The following is a 21,046-nucleotide window of genomic DNA, read 5'->3' as shown; positions in this document are numbered from 1 at the left end:
GGGTTTATTGAACACAATCCTGAGTTCAATTGCATCACTGGTTGCCTGCAGCAGAGGTTGCGCAGTAAGCGCTTCTCGCCATAGGCCTAGCCTAAATTGACCCATGCCTACTTCGAGGTTTACACCAGCCGTGCGCAATTGACCATGGCTATTAACGCAACCTGCTTAACGTACAGGTCAAGAGGGGTCAGACCGGTAATTGATTTCAATGCCGCGGTTGTTGTTCTCATGGCTCCTGTGATATTTGAACAAGCCAGTCGCTGTAATTGATATAATTTTTGGATGGTCGTTGCTTGTAGAACTTGCGGTCCCCATGCAATGGCTCCGTACGTTAACATAGGTTTTATTATTGCAGTGTAGATACAGATGACCACACGGGGTGAAAGACCCCATGCGCGTTTCACTGTCCTCCGACATTGCTCATAAGCCGCATATGCTCTTTTGCTCTACTCTGTAGGTGAGAGTTCAATGTTAACTTCCAGTCGGGGATAGTACCAAGATATTTCACCTCTTCAGAGGAGTTCAGTTCGCTTTTGAATATTTCGGGAGGTTTTAAGCCCGATGAACTTCTTTTCCTGGTGAAAAGGATCATCTCAGTCTTCTTGGGATTGATCGACAGAGAGTGTTTCTAACACCATGTCTCTATTATTTTGAGACCATCCTGCGCTCTATCGCACAGTGTGTTCACAAATTTGACAGTCTGCAAGATACCTATGTCATCTGCATATGCAATTGTGTAGAATCCATTATTGTTGAGGTAATTATATGAAGGCTATTTTCTGAGTTTTCTGACCGGGGTCTGCAGGTTTTTATGCGTGACGTTCCGTCTACTGCTGTGGTAGACAGTTTCAAAGGCGATGTGGTAATGGTCGCAATATCCGAGCTGGTACTCGGGATCTTGTTCCTGTTATATCCAACGCATTAACTACTATTTTCCCCCATGTCCCCCGGGGTTGTGTGACCTGAGATAGAATCTTCCCCAAAGGGTTACTGTATGCAGAAACTGGAATCTCGTCCATCCACCCCTTCTCATTCCTGGGTGGACCTTAACCTGCTGATAGGCACTTCAGCAAGATTGGCTTGTGACCTCCTGCGGTCGAAAGTCAGCCTTTAGGTGCTTTCACTCTCGTGATCTGTTGATTTTATTTGTCTCACTTTACTGTATCATGATTGTATGGGAGTCCCTTTAACCTTACTAGAGACAAGTGCCTTTCGGTCGCGTGTGTGTGTATCTGTAAGAAAGTGTGTGTTAGTGATCTGTATGTGAGTTTTTATACTTACTGCAGTCGCCTGACAGCGACTCTCTGAGATGGTCGTTGAACTACTATTTCTGTACTGGGCACTCTATTTATATCGTTCCTAATTGTAATACCTGTTTATGTTCGTGTACCTCTAACGACAGGTAGCAAGCTTTTATGGAATGTCTCTTCTTTTCTATTGCAATTATTTCTATGCTTTTGAATCTCTATTGCCTCTTTATATATTCTTGGGCCGTAATTTTGGGTACTGTCGAGTATTACTGTGTTTCCGAATGAGATATGTGGGTATCTTCTTTGTTGAGAGCATGTTTAGCCACAGCCGATCTGTTATTTTGTCCGAGGCGACAGTTTCTCTTGTGTTCTGAGAGGCGAGTCCCTATACTTCGTTTCGCAGTTCCGATGTGGACCGACCGCATCTACAAAGGTATACCCCTGGCGTTGCTAGAGGTTCCCTAAGGTCCTTCGCTGATCTGAGACTGCCTGATGGTTTTTCTTGGCCTGAATATTGGTTTCACGTCGTGTTTCACTAAAATTCTACCAATCCGGTCTGTTACATTTTTGACATAGGAAAGGAAAGCTTTTCCCTTGACTGGCTCAACTGGGGTTACTTTGGCGTTCTGTCTTCTGGATCATATGGCTCGCTCGAATTCTTCTCTGTTGTACCCATTCTCTTTGAATGTATTTTTCGGGTGATTTAGGCAAACTTACAGGTTCACAGATTCGTTGTGCTCTCGGGTGATTTAGGCAAACTTACAGGTTCACAGATTCGTTGTGCTCTCCCAATCAACGTTTTAATCACCCCTCTCTTCCGTTGTGGATGGTGGTTCGAGTTTTTATTCATGTATCTGCCTGTGCGTAGGTTTTCTGTACACTCGCTGTATTTATTTTATAACTCACAAGAGTTCTTTTACTCTTCAGAGCTCAATGAAAATTATTTACGTATGCATGAATTAAGTAAACCGATAAATTGTAGAAAATGTATAAGAAAGAAAGAGAAAAAATTGAAGTCTGCCACTGCATCGTCTTTTTGCTTGTCTGGCTGTTTGTTTGGAAGCGATGGATTTAAAAAGTACCGAATGGATATACAATTTCCATCAATGGACATAGTGATTTACGAAGAAGGTTTATGAGAATATTTCATTGATATTCGGTATGAATTGGCTAAAATTTAACGACGTTATCCGTGAGAAGCGGTGGTACTTTCCTGTTAGCTTTCATCAAAAATGCTGCCCAACCCCTCCCAGATATAACGAAATAATTCACTATTTATTTTATTGCAGAATAAATTAATAGATGAAAACCAAATTATTTTTGACTAATAAATTGCATCCGTTGCAGATTGAATCAATAATTCATCAATTTTATAATAAACGTCTTTATTGCTACAACCACAAAAAATCACAATATTAAGTTCTACTATGTAAGAAATTAACAAAAAATAAATAATAATTGCACAAAGAAACTTTCCCTCGGTTATCTTAAAGGTGCGATTTTGTTCCATCCTTTACATAAAAGAGGACGTATGCTTCTCCACTCACAAGCGACTTTGGTGAAATTGGTGACACGTGTGAATCGTTGTATTTGTGCCACGCGCCAGTATACGGGTGTCTGCAGTATACTGTATAATATCCTCTGTTAGTAGTTCCACTGTGATTTAAAAGTGCATATAGATTATAACAAGTAGCCACATTTTCTCCTGCAAAATTGTCCATATCCAATCCTTCTAGAGGAAATTCGATGACATCATTCAATTTGCCTCTACTTTCCGTTGGAGAGAATCTTTTTAAATGTATTACTAAAATATAGGGAAACTTGGGGATTGATAGGGACTTTATGCATTTTCTCCTTTCCTTGCATTTCGAACACGTCGGTTTTTCAATTCCATCCAAAGTTTCTTCTCTTGAAAAATAATCTAAGCATTGCCACAAACTCAATTGGTCGGTTCTTTGTTGTATGGAGAGAGACAAATCTCAGAAAGGAGCAAATGTTACTGAAGAGTATCCACAGTGTGTGCATTTCATCGTGGATTTCAATTGGCCAACGAAATTATCTACAATCTTAGAGTTATGCATCCTCAAATATGTGAGCCATGACTCTTGTGCATTTCCGCTGTCGCTCAATTTTTCGTCAATCTCCGTTAAGATTGGTTTAGGTTTCTCATTAATTATATCAACCTCTTCATGTAATCCTTCTAAAAGGTAACGGAGAAACTCCTGGGCGTCTTGATGGGAATTACCCATGAATCGAGGAGCAAAACTTTGAATCTGATTTTTTAAGGAGGCTGTATTTACTACTTTATCAAATGAATCTTCTGACCACAACTCCTTGATGACTTCTGCAAACGATTTTATTGAAGCACCCTTCATACTAGAAATACTAGTATTGATATCTTTCATGAATTCATCCTTTTTCAAATATTCCAATAACCATCTCGTATTTGATAAACATTGAATTACGCTGTTCATGAAACAGGTGTTACCAATATTTTTTAAACCATTTAACCCAAAGGTTTTGACTGAAGAATTTATCAATAATTGATATTTTCCCAAAAGTATATTATCCTATTCACGTTATTTATCATACTAGAAGTGAAAAAGGGCGAAAAAAACTTTTAAAAACTAATGCAATTGACAATTGATTTATAAAAGTTACGAATTTGTTGAATAACTCATTTGAAAGATATATTAAAAATGTATTCAATGTATAATTTTACTTTTTTTGATAGTTTCAAAGTTTTATTAATTTTTTCAGTTTGCAAATCGAGTATGAAAATATATTCAGTATTTTTGAGTTTATCACGTTCGAATACACAGACAGATATATAGACACTGCGATATACTTCAATTCTTGATAGGTATTTATTGGTATCGAGGATATATGTAGATAATTGATTTTGTTTGATTTTTTCTCTAATATATCACCATAAAAGTGACAGTATATCATAGTGATTCAAATAACGATCAGAATGCATTTGAAACTTTAGTTAGTCTGCTTGACAATAATAAATGGAAGTGAAGTTTAAAAACTGATAGGTTGAAAGTCGAGAAGAAAATCGCATATTCAAATATTCTAAAAACCGGTACAAGATTCAACATCTCTTTGTTTAAAAAACGGCACAGATGATTCTTATTGACGTTTCAATAATTCATTTTCACATTAAAATTACCGAAAGATTCATTATCTCAGTTTTTTACTTTCCAACCCATAGCCCATTAATCTCTAAACTATACTTGAGAAGTCTTTGAACGCCCAAAAAAAATTAAAGCAAACTGGCAGCAAAAAGTGGCGCTGGCACTCGTACTATTAGATGTCAAAGAAGGACCTCGACATTCAAGTTTGTGTGGGTGGCTACAAAACTGTGTCACCAGTGAAATTCTTTCTCCGGCTTAACTGACAACGCAATAAGCTAATGATTCACGGGACTGGAAGATTAAATGTTTACAAATGAGGAGCAATCGCCCAACACCCGACAAATCTACTTTCTGTAGTTCTTCTGAGTAAACCAAGGAAAGCGGGTAGTATGCAATCGCTGATATATTTTTGAGTAATTTTTGGCAAGATACGTGATAAAACTTGATCTTTGGAATTCCGAGATTTTGGTGAAATTGATTCTATATAACTTCATTTTGAAAATAATTATTGGATTTGTCGTTTGCACAAATCTCAAATTTTAGCGGTGTTTGCTCAAAGTTTTCCCCCAACAAACATCCTTCATTAACGCATTCAATATTGCTCATGGAAAACTAATTATAGTAACCAGGGCCGTCGCCATGGGGGGAAGGGGGGAACTTCCCCCCCGGATTATTCGATTTGGGAAAAAGTTGGAAAATTTTGGGGCGTGAAGATAGAAAAAAATAATAGTGAAAAAATAAAAAAAAAATAAAAAAATAGAAATATATATATATATATATATATATATATATATATATATATATATGATGAGCTGTTTTCTCGGGTTTCGCTCCATGTTCTGTGTATATAAGTAGTATATATAGTATAGTAGTATATATAGTATATATAGGAGGACGAGTGGTTCATAACGTAGAGTGTTTTGGTGACGGCATAAAGGTCAATGACATATATGCCGCTCTGGCCTTGTGTATCCCTTCCTGACTGGGGTATTGATGAACAAAGTGTTCATTTTAACAGACGTCGTGGGGCCTTCACTCAACCGAGTGACGGGGCCTTCTGAATCGAGTGGGGTCGTCTATAGTGTAATCTACAGCTTCCCTAACTAATGGGTTATCATGAGTTTCCGCTGACTCGAAAACTCTCTGATTCCTCGACTGAATGGACTGGTCGACGTGGTCGAACCTCGAAAGGTCACTCACGTAAAGGCTGTACAGTAGTGGAGACAGCACAGCTCCTTGAGGCACTCCAGCTTGGATTTCCCTGACAGGAGACAGGGTTCCTTCAACTCGAACCTGAAATGATCTGCCCTTCAGAAAGGACCTAATCCACCGGATCAGGCCCCGAGGCAGGTCGAAATCGAGCATTTTGTGTAATAAGCCTTCGTGCCATACTCGGTCGAAGGCTTTTGAAATGTCCAGGAGGACAAGATGGACTGTCTTCCTATTATTTAGCTCTGAGATGGAGTTTTTGATCAGTCTCAAGGCCTGTAACTCGATGGAGTGTGCCCTCCTGCAACCGAATTGTTCATCAGGCAGAAAATTTCGGTCTTCAACTTCTTCAGTTAGCCTTTGAAGCACAACACGTTCAGCCAGCTCAGCCATTGAGCAAAGCAGACTAATTGGACGATAATTTTGGGGAAACAGCGGGTTCTGGCCCTGTTTCGGAATCATGACAACTACGGCATGCTTCCATCTTCGAGGGAAGTATCTGTGGGCGATTGAGCTATTTATAATGTCCAATAGATATCTGATAAAGTTCTCCGGGAGCTGCTTCAACAACTTATTGTTGATTGAATCAATTCCCGGAGCCTTCTTGGGTTTGGAGGCTCTAATGTATCCCCTCAGTTCTTCCTCCGAAGCTGGACGGATACATCGTCATCATTCTCCCAGAGGATACGCTGAACTCGTTGTTCCAGCCGGATATCACGGTCAATATCATCATCCGGATCAACGTTAAGTTGGAACTGATTTTCCATTGTATCTGCAAAAGCCAACGCCTTCTCGGCGGGGGAGTAGCAGATGCCGCGCTGTCCATGAAGAGGGGAGGGAGCAGTTTTCCTCTTCTCGAGCCTGCGGGTGACTCACCCCAGGTTCGAGAGATTCCAAACACTCACTCCACCTTTCGTTTCTATAGTCAATGATGGCCTGTTTAACTTGGTTGGCCATCCTGCTAGCAGCAGCCTTGTCCCCAGGATAGAGGGTCCGCTGATAAACTCGTCTGAGTCGATTCCTCTCCCGGATAAGATGCTTTATCCTGGGAGGAAACTCATTATAGCTCCGCAGAGGACACTCTGTTCTGGTTGTGGCTGCGCGGAAAGCGTTGTTCACAGACAATTCGAAATCTGCCACTGCCGCGTCGAGACCGTTGCGAGTTTGAAGTGCCTCGCGTTCTGTAGGTGTCTCCACTAGATGAGCCTTGAAGGCTTCCCAATCCGTGGATGATCCCATGCGATAGTCCTGGGGAGGGGGATCATCACCCAGCATCAGGATGACATAATATGTCATCCTCTTGTTTGTCCTTTCGTGCGGTCCGAACGCTTTAGTGCAGGTACTGCAGATACTTTAGGTAAATTTGACTGTATTTGGGTTACATCAGGTAATATTTTTTGGGTCGGATAGGTTTACTGTTTCAAGGAGTGTGTATTATTTTGTGTAGTATATTGAATGTGAGGTCTTTTTGTGTTTTGATTTGTATTTGTTTCTCGATAAGTGAATTATGACTGTGAAATTTATGGATGTTTAAGTTTTCCCAGATGTCCATACGGTTTCCCTTATTGACTTGTTTTATGTTCTCTGGTGGTGGGAAATTATGTTTGTTTTGTATGGCGTGTGTTGGAAGGTTCAATTTATATATCTAGAAATTACCCGTGAATTAAGTCTATTGGTGATACCACATAAAAAAAGGGGCCTCCAGACTCTACCTCATAGGTGGTGGGGAAAAGGGCCAAAAATAGTTTAATAATAGCATAGGAATGTTGAGATCATAATAAATTGTATGAATAAAAAATATATAGATAGAAAAGTGAGCCTAACGTTTTGTTTTTATTGTATCCCTATGAACATTCGACGATTCTCGTCAAGTTTGGAGCGCTGTAATATTTAGATAGATAAATAAAATTAAACAACTCAATTGTGGAAATTGTTCGTTGAAAAACTCTCTACGGAATTGCTATGATGTCATCTCATTGTCATGTCATTGGAAAAAAGTTATAACCAACAAAAGTAAACTTGTTACAAAATTTTCATTTATTTTTGTTCATACCTTTTTTGTTTGTCACTTGACGATAAAAAGTGATGGAAATAAAATTGTAGAAAAATTAATTTGCTACATTTCATGTTCAATTAAATTTTCTCTAGGATTGCTAGTTTACGAGATATAGCGCCAAAACTCTTTGCACCACTTTTTGCAAGATGACGGCCGGAGGACAAGGGTGGCGACCCCACAAACTTGAACTCCCCTACACATTAAAAAAATAAAATTGCGTTCTCTGAAAAACGCAAGCTAAGACCAAAAAAAATGTTACATTTCAATGCTCAGTCAAGCTCTCTCAAAGGGCAGCCATGCCATTGCTTCCGAATGCACTTACGTTCTTGATGAAAGCAGAGGGTACTATCCAAGGCTATTCAGAGAGGAATCAGAAATACATAAACATAATAATAATTTCAACCATCAGGAGGAGAGCTTAAACAATAACAAGAAATGAATACCGGCACTTCATAACACAAAGATTCCCCCAATAAATGATTAAAGACATTGTTTGTGAGACACCGATCGTAAAAGCCTACACACCATGATTTCGAATAAAGTATCTTAATACATCACACCGTTATTCATCATCTGAAGTCGTGGTAATACCCAACTTTCTTTTTCAACCACAAAACATCAATTAACATAAAAAACAGTTTAGCACATTGCAAACATAATTGAATTCGGTTGTGGGTCGGTCGAGAATCAGTACTGGGTCAGCAGTACCATGTAGAGGGAAGCATGTCAGAAAATTGTGTTCCACTTAGAGCTACGGTCGCCCACTGAATCATAAATGTGGTTATGACCACTTTCAGACCCCACGAAGGAATTGATATATGCGAATAAAGCGAAGGGAATTGCAGGTATTCGTGAAAATTGGCACTTTGTGAATTGTGCTATGAATTTCGAACCTTCATTCATCAATAAACTTCGAATTTCAAATAATTACAATGAGTACAAAAAACTGGAGTTTGTTTTCAAACTTGAAACAATCTTCCCAAATTCATACGTCAAGTGATTACACAGATTTCGAGGAATTTTGCAATAGTCTCACTTAATTGTTTCGAAAAAATTAGTAAAAAAGCCAATATTTAGTAAAAATCGTATTTTTGGAGTTTTTGTCGGCCTCAAAATGCTAATAAATCTTCATTGTTAGCATCCTTGGGAAACGGAATTTCAAATTTATCAACTAACTGTGATTCTTTACACTTTGTGTGTCATCACGATATCAACGATTTCCACAGATATGCGTTATAATCTGTTTCAAGTTATTTATGTACCTACTAAAATCACTGCTACTAGTCAAACTTTTACTGGTTACAACAGGACGGAGTACAATCCTTTAACACTCTCAACTTTAATGGAATTTCTTATCATTCTGCTATCTCTTGTCAAATCATTTCATTGCAGGCAATAAGTATAAACAAGTCAGCTTTTGTTATTACAGAAATTTAAATCAAAATGACTTTGGGAATGACTCAAGAATATTGAATTGGAATGTCATATAAAATTTACCAACAATGGATAAAATGGTGAACATTTTCAATATGAATTTGTTGATTAGAAACATACGTATTCCAAAGCCACCTGCTTCGTGGCTCACTTGTGATATCAGAGAAATTATCCACGAAATCTTCAGTAGACTGGTCTTCCTAATCAGAGATCTTCGTGATTATTTCATTCGAACTATACTTCGATAAAAAATGAACTCACTGATAGTACAGTAGTCTGAGAAATGAAAACACCTGAACTAAAGGTTGCTGGATATTCTCAGACTTCCCAACCTGGAAAGTTTGAACCACATCATTTTGTATTAGATGGGTTGTTCAACAGTTGAGACTTCTTGAGAGACACCAGAACCGAGATGAACTTCGGCTGTATTTCTCTTAAGTCAGACAATATCTAAATAGTGAAAAAAGTCCTAGACATTCTAGGAATCGCTGCACATTCCAGACTTTCAGGAAATAATGAGCAATTGTTGTAGTCACAAGTATGCTGATGATGATTTCAGTCGTGTGTTTCTTTTCCTCATAATAATTGGCAAACTTCAGTAGACGAAGTTGATGTGGACCTTCAAAACCTACTGTATATATCTACAGCATACACATTGATTGATGCCATCTAGATTGAAACTATGTGACTCACTTATTCTTTCAAAAATAACATATTGAAATTGTATTTATGGGCTTGCATTGGTGGGTACAATCTGACGCGAGGTGTTTACAGAAAATACTAAATAAGTGAATTCGACCACATTTCAGAAAAAAATCAGATGAAAACAATTGTTACAATGTAAATTCTGGATAATCTTATAAAAAATAAAGAAGGAAAAGAAACATTCATTTGTGATACACAAATATTGCCGGAAAATTCTTAAAGCTCTCTGAAAACGATATCAAGTGACACACCTCATTTTTGTTGCCTTTCACTTCTATCAAAATTTTCCCCACAATGTTCTGCCATCTAGTTTACTGCATTGTAGACATTTTCCAATATTTTTGGTAGTAAGTGCTGCGTCAGGTTTTCTGAAATTCTTCTGCATCTTGACTTTTCAAGTTTGACCACATTACAGCATTTTTCCGCAATGATATTAAGTCGAATATTATAAAATAAGAAATGGATTTCAATTCACTTTCATTTTACACACAGTGTGTTTCAGTTCTCCATGTAAACAACCCCGTATTTTCCGTAATAATCGAGGTAGAATGATGAAACTCTCAAGACTGATGGAGTGATATACCTTCTCATGGTAACACGAGGGTGTTTTCATGGGAAGAGAGACAAATTCGGATTTTTCAGAACTGGAATTTTCACAGAAAAAAAGTGTATTCGTAGTGAGTTGGTAGTCCTGATCACGAATCTGAAGGAATTTTGAGCCTATTTTGCCCCCTAGTATGTTTCACCGTAAAAATGGGTTGTTCCATCGCGAGTGGCGGGCAGTGTATATCACTTTGGCCAACCTAACTCCGGTTGTAAGCGCATTTCGAGCATTTTCATCAGTTCTGATAGTTTCATCATTCTACCTCGAATATTACGGAAGATAGGGGGTGTTTCCATGAGAAGTCAGACAAATTCGGATTTTTCAGGCCTGGAATTTTTCCAGGAAAAAAGTGTATTTATAGTAAGTTGGTAGTCCTGATCACGAATCTGAAGGAATTTTGAGCCTATTTTGCCCCCTAGTATGTTTCACCGTAAAAATGGGTTGTTCCATCGCGAGTGGCGGGCAGTGTATATCACTTTGGCCAACCCCATTCAGGTGGTAGGTGCATTTTGGGCATTTTGTTGTATTTGTTTAATGAAAGCTGTGCATTTTTCGTCGTAATCAGTTACCTAGCCATTTAATTTTCATTAATGAAATATATTCATCTTGTTCGATTAAGGACCACACAAAAAATAAAGAAAACATGAAAATTTTCTACTATTCTCAGTACAAAAGACCCGGAGGAAAGTTTCGTATTCATAATGTCTACATGCTCCTCGAATTTCAGACACTCATCGATATCATTCCCAAGAATTTTGTAGAGATCTTATTTTCCACTAGTATACTTTCTGTTGGATTGCACTCAAAGGTGATTAAACTAGTTTTTATAGGGTTGAATGATAGCAGATTTGCATCACACCATTGTTAAATTTAGCTGAGGTCATTACAGATGCTTTAGCATAAATTATGTTGATTTTTATTATGCCACAAAAGTGTGGTATTATCTGCAAAAATGGTGAAACTACCAGAAATACGTACAGTAGCCAGGTCATTTACATATAGTGAAAAAAGTATGGGTCTTAAGTTCGATTCTTGGGGCACTCCTGCCCTATATTATATCTGAGGGGAACTACTTTCAAGGAACAAAGTTGATGAATAAATGATTATTTTTTGAAAAATAAAAATTCATCTTATTTATTGAACAGGCAGCGTATACCTTTCAAATGCAATGAAAAACTAGTATGACATAAAAGTTTGTGAGCTCTCGGGAGACTTATAAACCCCAGCGCTTCTATCTTCTGAGTTTGTCACCTTCAAGACATAAACATCTACTGATAGATAGATAGATAGATAGATAGATATTTATTTAACTATGTAACTCATACATGATATGGTTTATAGCAAGTGAATCACAATTAATATAACATATTGAATGAATATATAATAACATTATCTAAAAGTCTTCAGGTATACAATATAAAATATATCACAATCACATAAATTGGGTAATACATGTCAAAATTGAATTTTTTTCTGAATAAACTCGTGTCTAGAATAAAAACAATGTTCGAGAAGATAATTTTTTACATTAATTTTGAACAATTTCTCGTTCATGGATCTGAATTCGCAAGGCAATTTATTATATAGTTTAAAATCTAATGAATTTTTATCAGATTTGGACAATTTGTAACGTGGCAATACTAAATCATCAGCCGTAGCAGCCCGGGTAGTGTAATGATGCAGGCCAGAAACTTTTTGTATATTCTGCCTTTCTGAATGGATTTCTAGTAAATTTTGGTATATATACACACAAGGGAGTTGTAGAATCCTCATTGTTTTGAACAGTGGTTGACAGTGGTCTCTATACCTAGCCCCAGCTAATAGTCTTATTGCGCGTTTTTGTAACCTGAATATTTTTGAGGAATCAACAGCATTACCCCACAGAATCGCACCATAGCTGATCACAGAATGAAATAATCTAAAATAAACATTTTTTAACATGCTCTAATTGAGGCAGTACCTGAGCTGTCTAAGCAAAAATAAGAGACTGGATAGTCTCTTACTCAATATATCTATATGAGGAGTCCAGTTCAAACGATCATCTAAAACAACCCCAAGCAATTTACAATGCTTACCTAACGTGATCTGATTATTACAGGAAATTATGAGATTTTGTGTCTTCCCTTTATTCAGTCGAAGGTTATTGGCAGAGAACCAAGCTTCCGCTTCAGTCATCAAGGTTTCAGCATTATCAAGAAGACGTGAAATGTTGCTGTTTGAACTGATGAAATAGGTATCATCCGCAAATAGGACAATTTGACATTTCGTCCTCATGTGAAAACATAGGTCATTAATGTAGATGATAAACAACAGGGGTCCAAGAACAGAACCTTGCGGTACTCCATGTTTTATGATTTTCAGTTCTGAATCAGAACTGTTGTTAAGATGGACAAACTGTTGTCTACCTTCTAAGTAAAACTTGAACAGGTTCAACGGCGTGCCTCTAATGCCATAGAATGTAAGTTTTTCTATTAAAAGTTCGTGTGAAACACAATCAAAAGCTTTGGAGAGATCACACATGGTAAGTACTGAATGACCATGTCTCTCCAAACCCTCGACTATGCTTTCTAAAATCTCTAGGAGGGCTTTTGTTGTAGATTTTTTTCTACGGAAACCGAATTTAGCTGAAGACAAATCAATACCCTTGGTAAATGAATAACTATCATATCTTCAGATCTATGTTGATTTTGATAAGTAATCGAAAATATTTTGATGGATTAATTATTTGGCTCCATCCGCTTTGTGATGACTTGAAAAACAATTTCACAGACACCATAACTAGAGCGTTTCACTAACCATGTTTGCATCACTAGGGGGTGCCGGAACATTTTCAGTATCGGTTATAGAGTTTCCATTACATTCATATCACGTCAGACTTTTAAATTCTACAATACACATCAAGAAACTGTTATCGATGCATTTGATTTAAAATTTATTCAAAAAGTATATTCATGAAACTCTCAAAGAAAACACTTCAACACCCGTATATCAGGATGTCTATTTTCTTCATTTTGTCGCATTGCACCATGTTAGCAACCTTGTTTCCAGTTCCACTGCCAATAACAGTATTGGATATTCATTTGGCTCCTGTTTCCGCCAGCATGTAGCAAAAAGAAAATAAGCACGCTGCTCTAGCGGAAAACTGCCGTTTTGTTTGTGTTGCACAAAAATGGAAATTGTTTTTCGCATGAAAGGATAATTTAGATTTATTTGTAGTTATATTCAACGCCTTTCAATTCTCTCGGCGATTATGGAATGCAACATATTGATTATTATTTCTGGCATTAATGAGTTGACCTAATGAAATCAGAAAACTTTTTAGAATCAATCAGGTATGATTGAAAAATCACCTCATACACACTGACATCATAAAACAAAAATACATGGATTTTAAATATGGAAATATTCTCCATTTGGAATCTTTGGAGAGAACTCCTATATGTACTTTGCATCCAAAAGTAAATCAAAAGTATTTTAATTCAACCCGAAGTTTCGTATTTTATTAAACCATATTCATGGATTTATTAGCTTCACCTGTATGTATGTATGTTTGTTGATTTGCAACTCCTCTTTCCCGTTTGAATGCTCTGGATCTGACAGAATTATCGACATTATTGCTCCATCTATTCGCGGGCAGATGGCGCTGTAAGTAACCTCCTTGATATGATTCGAACTCACTCTACATGTATTTCTTCATTTGAACAATTTTTTTATTTTTCTAAACAATACCCGTATGCGGCCGATTGGTCCCAAAGTTTTGACAAAATGAATATAGTTTGAAAAGACTAGAAAACACGCTTTTATAGCATACGAAACTAAAAAATTAAAAATAAATATAGTTTAAAGAACACGCTTTTGAAGAACATCGAACTAAAAAGTTGTAAATAACTTAAAAAAAAAGCTCAAAACAATAACGAACGAAAAATACTAGTAGATATTATTGTGAAAAAAGCTTAGGCGCTTTGTGCCATATTTTTTGTATATCAAGCGTCCGTCGCATATTGGAATAAGACAAATGTTTCAGAATTTCAAAATTTTGGGAATCTCAAATTTTACAAATGCATTCGAGCGCACAATATGTAAAAAAATTATAAACTCGTGGACGTTTTGTAAATCAAGGGCTTTTTCATTACTTCGGACTTCCATTGTCTGATATTATACAAAATTATTTGAAATCCCTGAAATAACTAAAAAAGAAGAGTCAAAAATTAAAGAAGAAAAATAAAAATGAATAACTGATAAAAAAACAATTATATTAATCAAAAAACCTAAAATGAAATAACAGTAAAATAAAATACAAGTAAAATTGAACAAATTGAACAAACAATAAATAAAATAAAATTAAAAAGCTAAGAGATTCCTAGCCTAGTTAATTAACTTGGCTTGTATTTTATTTCACTATTATTTCATTTCAGGTTTTTTGCTTAATACAATTGCTTTTCTTTTTCAGCTATTCATCTTCTTCAATTTTTAATTCTTCTTTTTTTTCAGTTATTTCATTTCATTTCAAATCATTTTATATAATATCAGACAATGGAAGTCTGAACTAATGAAATTCATAATGAAATATTGTCAATCACCTTCAAACAAAGTGCTTTTTCATCCCACGCCGCCAATGGACTGTTTTATCTCTGAAACCATTCATGGATTTTGATATTACCATTCGCTTCACAACGTGGAAAACAACAATCCAACAGCCGTTGTAATAACTTAGGAAACTTAATTATTTCCCAGCATGTAATCACCAAAGTCAACTCCCATAAATGAAATGGAACCACAAAACATGTTTTACTATTCTAAACCCAACCCGCATCTCACAAGTTGAACATTCATTTTCGTTGACTAGTTCATCCAACACTTTATTTCGTTGCATAACGGAACTTATTTGACCTACTTTCGTTGAATGAGATTCCTCAAGTTTTATAATCATATCCATCCATCTCTATTAGAGGTCGAACCTGGACAATATTTTCAACGTGAGCTTATTTAAGAATGTGTGTATGTAAAATGCTGTGTCGCACATATGCAAATCTTCAAGATTAACGGATTGATAAGTACTTTTTCATTACATGTTTATTGCGTTCACTGTTTTTCCCAAGGCGGTGAATTCCTTGATTATCATTTGATGTATTTTCAAAGTGATTTCACAATTATATGCATACTTTGAGTGATATAATCATCAAAGAGAATCTATTCCTTTTCTAAAAATTGGTTACTAATTTCTTATACCTTTGTTAGAATAAAAATATATATAATACGGACCTAAAAACTATTCCCCTTCGTAACCTTTGAACGGAACTAGAACTCAAGGTAGGAAAAAATTCACGTAAATATGTATAATTTTTCATGGTTTTCGATGGATAAAGAGTATGATGTCACATATTATACGAGATTTTGTCATCTCTTCTTCATAATTGTCTTATGACAAATGACATATGTCTGTCAGTTGAAAGGATCAGGAGTTCTCTCTGTCTATTTTGATTTTTTTCTCACAAAGACATATACTTTATTGTCCAAGAAAATACAATCTTATTAACAAAGCTTGTTGAAAAATCTGGTATATGTAGCGCTCAAAAGAATAAAAGAAATGAAACAATTCAGAAACACAAATACACAGAAACACAATTTGAGCAAAACCTAGTTCACATATCTATCAGATACAATATAACAATAGAAAATAAAATTTAACAAAATGTATACGAAACAGTTTGTATAGTCCCGTTCAAAAGATGTAAATAACAAATATATACAATTTGAACATAAGTTCACATGCCATGGCAATAAAATAAGATCTATCCCAGTATAAAATATAATTTAAAGTGAAGGTGTCGATATAAACACCAAAAAAAACACCTATATTAAATTACAGCAATGTTCTATTGTAATATTCACCAAGATTGTAGTACGTTTTAGTTGCAAGGGCATCTTTAACATGATTTCTGAACTTTTTATAGCTTTTTCCTTCCTAATTTCGTAAGGTATGTGATTATACAGCATTTTACTTTAATAAATCAAAGAATACTTTGTCTGACTTGTTTTTGGAACAAGAAGACGTATTTTATTTTCAGTTACTTGCCGGGTTATGTTATTTGTAGGATCCGGAGTTCCAACCATATTATGTTTTTTGTAAATCAGGCAAACAGTTTCAAGTATGAAAATACAAGTATCAGTGAGAATTTTTTTTCTCAAAAATAATGTTCTGCATGACTCACGCACTCCCACCTTGCATAAGTATCTATCCGCTCGCTTTTGCAAAACAAACACTGAATGAAAAAGTTGTTGACTGCAAAATCCCCAGAAGGCAACACCATATCTCAGATGAGACTCAATCAGGGAATGATATACCATTTTTGTTGTGGATGAACTCAGTTCATTTGAAACTATTAGAAGTGCATAATATCCCAATGCCCATTGTTTATTCAAAGCTGAAATATGTTGATCAAATTTTAATTTGTTATCCATGAAGATTCCCAGGAATTTGGATTGCTTTTTATTCTCAAGAATTTGTCCATTCAACAATAAATTGTTAATAGTACAGCTGAAGGTGAGTAGGTTTGTTTTTTTAATATTAAAGCACAAGTAGTTTGCGTCACACCATTTTTTCACAACTTCTAAATCACTAGAGATAGTTTCTTTCATATTAGAAGTATTTTTTCTATTCCAAAGGAGCGTTGTCATCCGCAAAGATGGTAAAAATTTCTTGAATTCTTGAATGAGAGTAACCAGGTCATTTACATATATAAGGAAAATAATCGGGCCTAGTACTGATCCTCGTGGTACGCCCCATAAGATATCCTCAATGTGTGATAGTTTTTCGTTTGATCTTACTAACTGTTTTCTATCACTTAAGTAAGACCTTAAGCTAACGTCTAACCTCTGGTGAAAGCACTTGCTTCATTACACATCTATATGTATTTTTGAGCTGAGAACAGAAACAAATAGAATTACTACATTTTTATTATCTTCAGGATAACATATCATCCTATAATTGTGAATTTTGCGCTCTATATAGAACTTAATCTTCCAAGACCACCCACCACCTAAGGTAAGGAACTGGATTCATCATCATCACTATCATTATAATCTCACCAACAGTATCAATCGTTGTCATGCTATTTCGGGCCTATTTATTTCTGCTTCATAATCGCCCTACTTCATCAACTACCTCCCTAATACATCTGTCTGCTTTCGTTGAGCTTCCCAATTTGCATGAATACCCTCCAACTAATCTAAGGACGTACGTAACGTAGCCCGAGATCTAGATTTCTGCTCACCTTAATCTGCATTAACCCAATCGCCAACGGTCAGAGTAAGTGCCCGGGATGTGACCAACCAAGACAAGTAAGATCTTTCCTTGTTTCTGCTTAGCGCTTATACCTGCTTGCTATACTGGCTTTTTACTTTCATTTACTTGAGGCATCTTTGTCCAGCTATCCATAGAAGCACCGCAGATTTATGGAGTCTATTGAATGAAATCACAATTCTTGATATTATACTTAGTGTGCTTAATAACTGATAGAGAATGTGAAGTAAACTTCTATAGTATCAGATATCATTACCTGTAAAGTTGAAGCTTATTTGACCCATTATCTTTCCCCGATAGTAGTCTACAAAAAGCACTAGCTAGCCCTTGGACATCATAGAGTGATGTTCAAGACCGTTTAAGGAATCACAGCTCGCAATATGTTCAAATAATATTACGTAACATAGTGTTTCCTAAAGCCAGCATCAGCATTGATTCTGATTTCTCAGAAAAACGATGCTAACAATCCAAAGTAAGGACACCGTGGCTTTTAAACAGGCTCTCTGTCCCACCACATTTATAGCATCATCAGGAGAGAAGCAATTTTTTTAAACCGTATTGATATTTAAAAAAATGAACGTTTTTTTATTGATTTCTACCACGGCCAACCTACTCGAATTACGTGCTCTTCGATTTTATATCTGATATTCATTGATTGGAAATTGAAATTTGTGAAGGAAAATATTTTGTGTTGTAATTGGGTGAAGTCGTTTTACATGATGTTAAACAGAATATAGAAAAGTATTTTCTTTGTTCCAGGAATCACTACAGGACGGAACATACGAAACTTGGCCTGTGTATCTAGAAAAAACAATAACCAAAAAGGTATATGCATGTTTGCCATAGACTGTTTGAAAGCCAATGGTACCCATTTGGGGACTTGCATAGATAGATTTTATTTTGGATCGTGTTGTCATGTAGAACCGATCCGTGACATTATAGACAACTCGATAGATACAGATATTCTTCCACATAGAGAACCACCTCTTCGAGTATCGAGTACGACTCCTAAAATAAGAACCTCTACTACAGTAGCAAGCACAAGAACTCCAGTAACGAGTAGTAATAAGTTCAATGCATCAACAACTGTAAATAGTAACACCAGTAGAAGAACAACTGTGAGAACGACAAGCAAACCTGTAACAGTTTCAACAAAACAAAAACCCACCCCAACACCAACTATGATTGTGTTTGGCCAAAGAGTTACCACCACTTCATCTACAACAGCCGCTACAGAAGCGGAAACGTCTACGGCTCCACAAAAACTACAAACATTTCAAGCAGTAAATGGCAATATCGTGGAAGAATCTACATTAGCCCCGACTAAAGTTCCAACAGTTTCATCTATTAAACCGATTACATCAAAACCAACAACTCATAGTAAACCTACAGCTGTTTCTAGACCCGCATCTTCGAAACCTTCTGGAAAACCCACTTCCAGTACTGGAACAACGAATGTTAAGCCGAAGCCTTCTGTGAAACCAACAGGTGAGTAAATATTAAAAAAAATTGTTGTCTCTCTTTTTGGAACTGCGTTGAAACGCGCACTAAACTTATACAAATGCCACATGAAGGATGTCGAAATAAGCAGAAATAATCATGAGAACATGATACAGAATTAGTATATAACACAAATTTCAATACACGATATCGAGACATCATGTGCATACATTCACTCCACGTCCAGTGGAGTGAATATGTTTCTGAAATGAATATATAATCATTTCAGAAAAAGTAAGAAGATGATTCGGTTGTGTATACTTTTGAATGGCGGGATTTGAATTGTATACTATCAAATTGTGTAACTGAAGAATTTGTTCATGCAAAACATAATAGAATATAATGATTATTTCTGATTTCAGGTACAAGTTCTACAAAAAAACCAACAAGAAAACCGGCAGAAACAACCACCAAAGCTAGTAAACCAGTAGTCACCTCCAAACGACCACAATCGACTTCTACGACGAAAGTAACTAAAAAACCAGCTATCGCTACACCTAAACCAACGAAAGCATCAACAACTGTCAAATCTCCGACAGCGCAGAAAAACAGTACAGCAAAACCAATTCAAACCAGTCCAACGAAGCCAACGAAAGGAACGACTGCAACCCCTAAACCATCAACCTCAATCAAAGTATCCACCAAGTCTCCAACGAAATTACCTGGTAGTAGTACCACTCAAGTACCTTCCAAAGTACCAATTTCAACAACCAAAACACCAGTTTCAACAACCACGCAGTCCAATGAAGTTCAGTTGGAGAAAATTAACTCAACATCGAATTTACAGACGGTCATTGGTAATACCTCTACCAACGAAATCGAACAAGGAAAACCAGTAGATGAAGTGACGAACAAGCCAGGTCTAGTAACTTGGACCATAGTTGATGACAAAAACCAGTCGTCTTCAACGCAGTTACCTGAAGTGAATAGTACAACAGAAGGTGAGACTTTTTTGTTGAATGCAGGATTACTCATTAATGTGTGGATCCCAAAAGTGATAAATGATAAAAAATTTAATGTAGTAGTAGTAATAATAAAAATTTATTCACGGCCCAGGCATTGGACCTATGGATAACGTTTTTATTATTTGCTGTGGGCATTGGAGCAACTGAATAACTTCTGATATTTTAGCTACAAAATATACAGTGCATTCCTTTAATGTCCCCCTTTTATTTTTTGAACGGCCGAATAAAAAAATTTAAATCTGTGATAATGAATTTGATGCATGAATACTTTATTTTGAAGTGAAACTGACAGAGGAAACTTTCAAGATGGCGACTGGGCGCCCTCTGGAAAATAAATTAAACGAAAAGGGGGGTCTTGTGACACATCATTTTGAAATTCCTGACGAATACTTCATAACCCTAGAATATGAAGTCAATAATTTCCTGAAGACGAACACATTAATATCGATATTTCTATAAACATTCCCTTTTATCTGGCAAATAGCAATTCCAACAACCCGATAAGGTTTGTTAGGTTATTTTTTGTTCATAAAAGCGACAAAAATGTCAGTATGACAATGAACATCATTGTTCAGTCTGAATATCCTCATTTAATTTTCGGTTTTATAAGTAGAAAGGTACCACGTCAACAATCTCTAAAATGAATAATTCTCGTCCATTGGACGAGCAACCATTTCGAGCATCTTTTGAACTGACCCTAAGCCTATTACCTCATATTATGTAGTTAAATGTCAATGTATTCAGGCAATTATCAGAAGTTCCGACATTTTATAGTAGTTGAAGACATTGACATTATATTCTAGGGTTGCATTAATTTCATTATCCCAAAATAGATTTGATTTTCTCTTTCGAACATTTTTTCATTCAGACTCAACTCACA

The 21,046-nt window shown here is 36.2% G+C and overlaps 1 protein-coding gene and 1 pseudogene across 1 annotated transcript in view; one reads left to right on the top strand and one right to left on the bottom strand.

The window, feature by feature from the left end:
- Nucleotides 1-21,046, top strand: part of LOC111511189 (uncharacterized) — a 77,203-nt gene that overhangs the window by 30,978 nt on the left and 25,179 nt on the right. Inside the window, exons 3-5 of the mRNA XM_074186337.1 lie at nt 18,461-19,189; nt 19,564-20,195; nt 20,780-20,783. Of these exons, the coding sequence (XP_074042438.1) occupies nt 18,461-19,189; nt 19,564-20,195; nt 20,780-20,783 (1,365 nt within the window). The remainder of the gene's footprint in view (nt 1-18,460; nt 19,190-19,563; nt 20,196-20,779; nt 20,784-21,046) is intronic.
- Nucleotides 2,684-6,895, bottom strand: LOC141487363 (ubiquitin carboxyl-terminal hydrolase 2 pseudogene; annotated as a pseudogene).

This window comes from Leptinotarsa decemlineata, unplaced genomic scaffold, assembly GCF_025532065.1.
Source record: "Leptinotarsa decemlineata unplaced genomic scaffold, Ldec_3_MD MMD2_tig00078422_RagTag_RagTag, whole genome shotgun sequence".
Taxonomy (NCBI): Eukaryota; Metazoa; Arthropoda; class Insecta; order Coleoptera; family Chrysomelidae; genus Leptinotarsa; species Leptinotarsa decemlineata.
This window is presented reverse-complemented; position numbering and strand designations above follow the sequence as displayed.